This window comes from Ailuropoda melanoleuca, chromosome 16 (assembly GCF_002007445.2).
Source record: "Ailuropoda melanoleuca isolate Jingjing chromosome 16, ASM200744v2, whole genome shotgun sequence".
In the NCBI taxonomy this organism is placed as follows: Eukaryota; Metazoa; Chordata; class Mammalia; order Carnivora; family Ursidae; genus Ailuropoda; species Ailuropoda melanoleuca.
This window is the reverse complement of record NC_048233.1, coordinates 77,033,310-77,041,612: the sequence shown is the minus strand read 5'-3', so window position 1 is coordinate 77,041,612 and position 8,303 is coordinate 77,033,310. Positions and strand designations below refer to the sequence as shown.

The window sequence follows — 8,303 nt, the reverse complement described above, 5'->3', positions numbered from 1 at the left end:
GGAAAAATTCCTAGCTTTAAATTAATAGCCTTGACTACTTCAAGATAGCTTCTTAGTCATCTCAGACGATGAAGTGTGCACAGACGATTTTCAAGAACTTGAAATTATATCTCAAAAAACAGCATGAGAATTCACAACTCAGTAGAATCTAGGCATTTATTCTTTACTAGGTAAAAAAGCCTAATAAATTCAAGGTTACATTAATCAAAAGTTTTTTTTTTTTTCAGGTAATGTAATTAACCATAATATGAAATGATGGAGAATAGGAACAACGTGACAGAGTTTGTTCTACTGGGGCTCACAGAGAATCCAGATATGCAGAAAATCATATTTGCTGTGTTTCTGGTCATCTACATCATCTCTGTGGTCGGAAATGTGCTCACCGTGGTCACTATCACTGCCAGCCCACTATCAGGGTCCCCCATGTACTTTTTCCTGGCCTATCTCTCCTTCATTGATGCCTGCTATTCTTCTGTCAATACCCCTACACTGATCATAGAATCACTCCGTGAAAAGAAGACCATCCCATTCAATGCCTGTATTATCCAAATATTTGGGGAACATTTTTTTTGGAGGTGCTGATATCATCCTGCTTACTGTGATGGCCTATGACCGCTATGTGGCCNGTCTCTATGGTCGGAAATGTGCTCACCATGGTCACTATCACTGCCAGCCCACTATCAGGGTCCCCCATGTACTTTTTCCTGGCCTATCTCTCCTTCATTGATGCCTGCTATTCTTCTGTCAATACCCCTACACTGATCATAGAATCACTCCGTGAAAAGAAGACCATCCCATTCAATGCCTGTATTATCCAAATATTTGGGGAACATTTTTTTGGAGGTGCTGATATCATCCTGCTTACTGTGATGGCCTATGACCGCTATGTGGCCATCTGCAAGCCATTGCACTACATGACCATCATGAATCGGCGGGTATGTGGCCTACTAATGGGAGTGGTGTGGGTCGGAGGCTTTCTACATGCAACCATACAGATCCTCTTTATCATCCCATTACCCTTCTGTGGCCCTAACGTCATAGATCACTTTATGTGTGATCTGAACCCTTTGCTCAATCTTGCCTGCACTGACACCCATACTCTAGGGCTCTTTGTTGCTGCCAACAGTGGTTTCATCTGTGTGTTAAACTTCCTCCTCTTGATGGTCTCCTATGTGGTCATTCTGCATTCGCTAAGGAGCCACAGCTTGGAGGCAAGGCGCAAAGCCCTCTCCACTTGTGTCTCTCACATCACAGCGGTCCTCCTATTCTTTGTGCCCTGCATATTTGTGTACATGAGACCTGCAGCTNTTGTGTCTCTCACATCACAGCAGTCCTCCTATTCTTTGTGCCCTGCATATTTGTGTACATGAGACCTGCAGCTACTTTATCTGTTGATAAAGCAGTTGCTGTGTTCTACACTATGATAACGCCTATGTTAAATCCCTTAATCTATACCTTGAGAAATGACCAGATGAAAAATGCCATTAAGAAATTGTGTAGTAAGAAAGCTGATTTAGGTGACAAGTAAATGTGCCTCCACATTGATGCAACTCAGGCAGAGGTCAAAAGGACATTTTGGATGATCTTGGCAAAGAATGCCTATGAAATTAAAAAAAAAAAAAGACTGCTGTAAATCATAGATTTTACATTGAAAAGGGCAGAAATGTGTGCAAGAAAAGGAAAAATGACCCTAATCCAGGATCAATCTTTGCATATGTGGACAATTCTATCCAAATTGTTGGTTAGTTTTACCAGTTTCATTCATGTAAATGGATTCATAAGCTTTCATCCTAATTTAATAATTAAAAATATATTGGTATTGAGCAGCAATCTCTATAACAATCCAGAGAATCCAGAACAATCCATTACCCCATTTAGTAGGTTAGGAAACAGAAGGGGGAAGTATCAAAATAAGTATACTGAAGAGTCATAATCAGAATCCACCTGATTTCTCAGACCGTGCTCTTAAATGCCATGATACCGTGCCAGACAATGATGACAAAAAGATGATTATAATAGTTACCATTTATTTAACTAGGGATTGTGCCTGATACCACATATTATATAATATATATTATAATACATACATATTACGATAGCATATATAACATGCATATGCATATTATATTATTATATACATATATATCATAATGATATATAGTTATATAAATTATATATCATATTCATATTAATTCATAACCAGATCTAAATTCTAAGGACATTTCGTTAACAACTCTGATCAATTTTATTTATCATAGTTGATGATAACAGGTCCACTGTAATATTGTGTTTTGTAACTACTTTAGGAATATAAAAACAATGGCCCACTTAATCCTTAAGGGGTAGGTGAAGAATATTATACCTTGTTTCCAAATTTCCTGTACACTTCAGAATCATTTTGTATTGTTCATGTCAACCATCTTATGCTGATAAGCCATTAGAAAATATAATGCTCAAAAGATATTTTAATATCATACAGGAATTTATAGTTTTTTATGTAATTTTTCACTCCTTAAAGTTCTTGCCTGCTAACAAAGAATAGTTTCTACAAGTAGAACAATGTCTAGTCCATAATAAATATTGAAAAAAAAGTATAAAGGAACGTGAAAAAAGTCAGTGAACTGTAGAGCAAAAACAAAAACAAAAACAAAACCCAAACTGGGATGTATGGAGTTTTCTTCCTGTTTTTATCTGATTCAGACTCTGAGCCTTCTAGCTGGATTTTGTCAAGAAACCACAATTTGTTTTATTTCCTGCTTAAAATGTGTGATGAGAAAGAAATTGAAACTCAGATTCTCAGTGAAGGAGCAAATAGCTTACCTTGCTACACTTCCTGCTCTCAGCAAGATTTCATCATACGATTGGGAGCTGTTCATTTTATTTTTGTCTTTTAATCAGTTTACTTTTTGGTAACGTTTCATTAGGAATAAGAATTTTTAAAAAATGTGGTTCCATCTACACACAAAACGACTTCAAGATAAATATATTCCATTTATTCCTTTTATCCCTCACTCATTAATCAATAGAAATTTCTTGAGCCAAAGAATATATCATACACCCTGATGGCTGCTGGGCATTTAATGGTAAATAGAGAGGAACCTGGGTCTTGCCTTCACAGAGCTTCAGATCACCTGAGAGACACCCAGAAGGGGGCAGAAGATGACAACCCCATGTTAAAAATGATAAGGTAGTGGCAGCAAAGGGTGCTCTGATAACATGTTTGAGGAACACGAAAGAAAGATCCAGGGGTTCAGGAAAGGTTCCAAAATGAAAGGACATACAAAATGGAACCTGAAACTTGAAATCCTGTGCACAGTTTGAATAAGTACACATCAGTTGGTATAGGAGCCTTCCTAAGAGAGAGATTACATAACAAAGGTCAGGGAGTGAAAATCAGCCTGCAGAAAAACTGGTGAATTCAGTGCGGCTATGGTAGTTAATTCATCTATTCATTCAGCAATTATTTATGGAACTCTCACCATAAGCCAGACAGTGTGTTAGACAATGAGTTTATAAAGGATAAATAGCAGGATATAAACCTGGAGAGACAAGAACAGGGAAGATGAAGAAGGATCTCATAATCATGTTAGAGCTTACTGCTAAATACCATGGGGAAAACATTGGAAGGCCTTTGAACCTGTGGTGATGAAGTTTGACTTGACTTTGAGATGATAACTGTGTGGGTTATCAGTGTGGGAAATGGATGGAAGGGGACAAGAGGGGCAGCAGGATGTTACTGTAATGATTTGGGTGTGAAAGAATGGAGGCCTGAAGCCTGGTGGTGCCAGTGAGGGTAGAGAGCATGGTGGGCACTGCTGTGTCCAGCTCCACTTCCCTTCAATCCTGCAATGCCCCAGCTACTGTGTGTCTGGGCTATTAACAGCTCAGAGCTCAATGCCCCATCTTCTCTGTACATTTGCACCAGAACAAAATTATAAGCTATGCTCACTATACCAGACCCAACAGGAGCCCAAAAATGCCAGGCTCATCGCATAGCCTCACGGTGGATACAGTCCTGTATTACAATGTTTAACTTAGATTTCCCGTGGCTCCAGACTGAAGCCAAGCCCCAGTCAGGACCACAACCTTCTTCCTGTATTGTAGTCAGCTTCCTTCACCCCTTATCCTTATAAATAAAAAAAATCTCAGAGTCTACATCTAGGGAACTCAAACTACCACAGAGAGATAGAGAAGTTTAATAAATATTTAAGAGTATAAACACAAGAACCTGACATGGCATGAAGATTTGAGAAAAAAGTCATGGATGAAAAGCAGATTCTTCCTTAGATAACTGGGAGGATGAGGGAAAAGCAAAGTTATGCTGAATTGGATTATCTCCCTTAGTCTGAAGGATTATCTCTGCATTGCCTAAGGAAACTGTAATGGGCCTCTCCAAGGCAGTTGCCCTGGAAGAAGGGACTGATTCTTCTCAGGACTCACCCCCACCCCTTCTTTGCTCTTAATCCTATAGCTAGACATGATTCCCAGCAGACCCATTAAGGTGAGGTACTGAGTGTGACCCATGAGGAACACACTACACTCCAAAATAACTACATTAGTTTTCTAAGTTTTAAAACAGAAATAGGGTAATCATGGAAGAAACATAATGTTCAATCAAGCCAAATTTCCTAATATGGGTTCACTAAACAGACATTCTTCATTTAATGTTGTATCTGGGGAACTGAGGAAAAGCTAGCAGTTTTTCTGAGGGTGGCTGAAACATGAATCAAAAGGTCTCCCACAGTAAGCAAATTAGAAATGCCAGACCTGCCTTGGATTAATGGACAGGGAGAGTTAAGGGCATGGGAAAATTGGAATGTTAGAATGGATTTGTCAATTGAGATCTACTTAACAACACTTGGAGGGTCAAGAAGACATACTTTCACCATGACCCTGAGAAATAAATTTGTCAGGCTAATCCTAGAATCCATGAAAAACTCTGTGATCACTGTTTTCTGTAGGCTAGATCTTTAGTGTCACTAAAGTGGAAAATCCCAATGCAACAGGATGTAATTGAACCCCAATAACAGTGGCCAAGTGGTAGCACTCAACCACCTTAAAGTCAAGGTGGGCGTGCTTCCCATAAAGTACAGAAGAATTGAAACAGCAATCAGAATAATCAATACAAGCAGGCTAAGAGTGTTGTTTAGCTTATGACGGTGTTTCTAGAAGTGAAATAGAGAGGAAGCTGCTCAAGTCTTACTTGATCTCTGTTAGAAAAAAAGGTCTAGGTTAAGTAAACAGAAGTCTAACTTAATCATAAAATCAGTGTTCATGTCTTCACAATTAATTCCCACACTGGCACTAGTTTATAGACTCAAATTCCTTGAATAAAGGGGAGATTGGATCCCCTTGAGGAGAGACCCTGGGACATTGCTAAAAATGTTTCTATTAATCTTTCCCTCAGCCTTCCCCAAAAGAGGCCTATGGCATTCTATCAGTCAAAGTGTGCATTGGAGAAAAGAAAATAAGCAGATCTTTCAGAAACTACTGGACACTGGTTTTGTCCTGAAACTGATTCCAGAAAACCCAAAACAAAAATGTGATCCACCAGTTAGAGGTGGAACTTACAGAGGACAGATGATCATTGTAGTTTTAGCTCGGGACTAATTTGCATTGGGGCCAGTAGTTCAATGAAGTCGTTCTACATTTACTTCCCCAGTTCCAGAATACATAATTTGAATAGACATACTTTGCAACTGGCAGAATCCTCACATTGGTTCCCTGACATGTGGACTGAGGGCTATTATGGTGAAAAGCCAAGTGGAAGCCTCTAGAACTGCCTCTACTTAGAGAAGAGTAGACCAAAAGCAATACTACATCCCTGGAGGAATCATGAAAATTAATGCCACCATCAACGACTTGAAAGATGCAGAGATAGTGATTCCCACAACATACACTTTTAACTCACTTAACTGGACTGTGCAGGAGATATGTGGATCTTCGAGAGTGACAGTGGATACTTACAAGCTTAATCAGGTGGCGACTCCATGAATTGCAACTGCGTAGTAGATGTGGTTTCCTTGCTTGAACAAATTAACAGATTTTCTGGTACCTGGTATGCAGTAACTGTTTGGCAACTGCTTCTTATCTTCCTGTCAGTAAGGTGCATAAGAAGCAGTTTGATCTCAGCTTAAAAAGTCAGCAATATGCCTTCCGTGCCATACCACAGGTGTATCAACTCTCCAGCACTATGTCATAATTTAGTTCATAGGGACTTTGATTGTCTTTCATTCTCCAAGAAACCCATACTGGCTCATTACATTGATGACATTACGTGGAGTGGATCTAATGCTCAAGACACACACACTCTAGTTTTATTGCTAAGACATTTCTGTGTCAGAGGATGGAAAATGAATACAGTTTTAATTCAGGGGACTGAAACTCAGTGACATTTCTAGGGCCAGGGATATGAAGTATATCAAGATACTTATTTTGATGTGGAGCATTTTTTCATGTGTCTGTTGTCCATTTGTGTGTCTTTTTTGGAGAAATGTATGCTCATGTCTTCTGTCCATTTCTTGACTGGATTTTATGGTTTTGGCCCTTTATCTGGTATGTCATCTGCAAATATCTTCTCCCATTCTGTAGGTTGACTTTTGGTTTTGCTGACTGTACTCATTGCCATGAAAAAGTTTTTTTATTTTGATGAAGTCCCAAAAGTTCATTTTTGCTTTTGTTTCCCTTGCCTTTAGAGATGTGCTTGCAAGAAATTGCGTGGCCATAGTGGGTGAGGTTACTGCCTGTGTTCTCCTCTAGGATTTTGATGGATTCCTATCTCACACTGAGGTCTTTCATCCATTTTGAGTTTATCTTTGTGTATGATGTAAGACAATGGTCCAGTTTCATTCTTCTGCATGTGGCTGTCCAATTTCCCAGCACCATCTACTGAAAAGACTGTCTTTTTTCCATTGGATATTCTTTTCTGCTTTGTCAAAGATTTGTTTACTATAGAGCTGAGGGTCCATTTCTGGGCTCTCTATTGTGTTCCATTGATCTATGTGTCTGTTTTGTGCCAGTACCATGCTTCCTCAATGATCACACCTTTGTAATATAGCTCGAGGTCAGGCATTGTGATGTCCCCACCTTTGGTTTTCTTTTTCAACATTCCCACATATCAATTGCCATCAGGGAAATAAAAATCAAAACCACAATTAGATACCACTTTATACCAGTTAGAATGGCTAAAATTAATAAGACAGGAAACAACAAATGTTGGCAAGTATGTGGAGAAAGGTAACCCTCTTACACTGTTGGTGGGAATGCTAACTGGTAAACAGTATGGTAGTTCCTCAAAAAATTAAAAATAGATGTACCCTATGACCCAGCAATTGCACTACTATTTACCCCAAAGATACAGATGTAGTGAAAAGAAGGGTCACATGCACCCCAATGTTCATAGCAGCAATGTCCACAATAGCCAAACTGTAGGAGGAGCCAAGTTGTCCTACAACCGATGAATGGAAAAAGAAGATGTGGTTCATGTATATGGTGGAATATTACTCAGCCAACAGTAAGGATCAAAACCTACCTTTGCATTCACATGGATGGAACTGGAAGGTATTATGGTAAGTGAAATTAGTTAATCAGAGAAAGACAGTTGTCATATGGTTTCACTCATAAGGGGAATATAAGGAATACCACAGAGGACCATAGGGTAAGTGTGGGACAACTGAATAGGAAGAAATCAAAGAGGGAGACAAACCATGAGAGGCTCTTGACTCTGGGAAACAAAATGAAGTTGCAGAGGGAGGGGGGTAGAGGGATGGTGGAACTGAGTGATAGGCATTAAGGGGGACACGGGATCTGATGAGTACTGGGTGTTATATGCAATTAATGAATCATTGAACACTACATCAAAAACTAATGATGTACTATAAGTTAGCCAATTGAATTTAAATAAATGCCCATTTTGCAACCTTAAAAGAAGATATTTATTTTGAAAGAATAAAAAATATAGGATAAAAACAAAGAGGGAGAAAAACCATAAAAGACTCTTAAATACAGAGAACAAACTGAGGGCTGCTGGAGGAGAAGCGGGTGGTGACATTGGGGTAATTGGATGATGGGTATTAAGGAGAGCGCTTGATGTAATGAACACTGGGCGTTATAAGCAACTAATGAAATACTACATTCTATCTCAAAATTAATAATATATTACATGTCAACTAATGTAAATTTAAATAAAACCAGAAAAAAAAAAGATATCACTTTTAAGGTAAAGGGTATCTTGGTCCATCTATCATCTCCAACATCTAAAGTTGCACAATACCCGATAGGACTCTTCAGACTGGGAAGGCAAC

At 38.9% G+C, this 8,303-nt stretch overlaps 1 protein-coding gene across 1 annotated transcript; it reads left to right on the top strand.

Moving 5' to 3' along the window:
* Positions 1–255: 255 nt before the first annotated feature.
* LOC117796772 (olfactory receptor 4C46-like) lies at positions 256–1,528 on the top strand. Its single transcript, XM_034646190.1, has 3 exons — positions 256–508; positions 769–1,247; positions 1,322–1,528. Exons 1-3 carry the CDS (start codon positions 256–258, stop codon positions 1,526–1,528), a joined length of 939 nt encoding a protein of 312 aa, XP_034502081.1.
* The last annotated feature ends 6,775 nt before the right edge of the window (positions 1,529–8,303 follow it).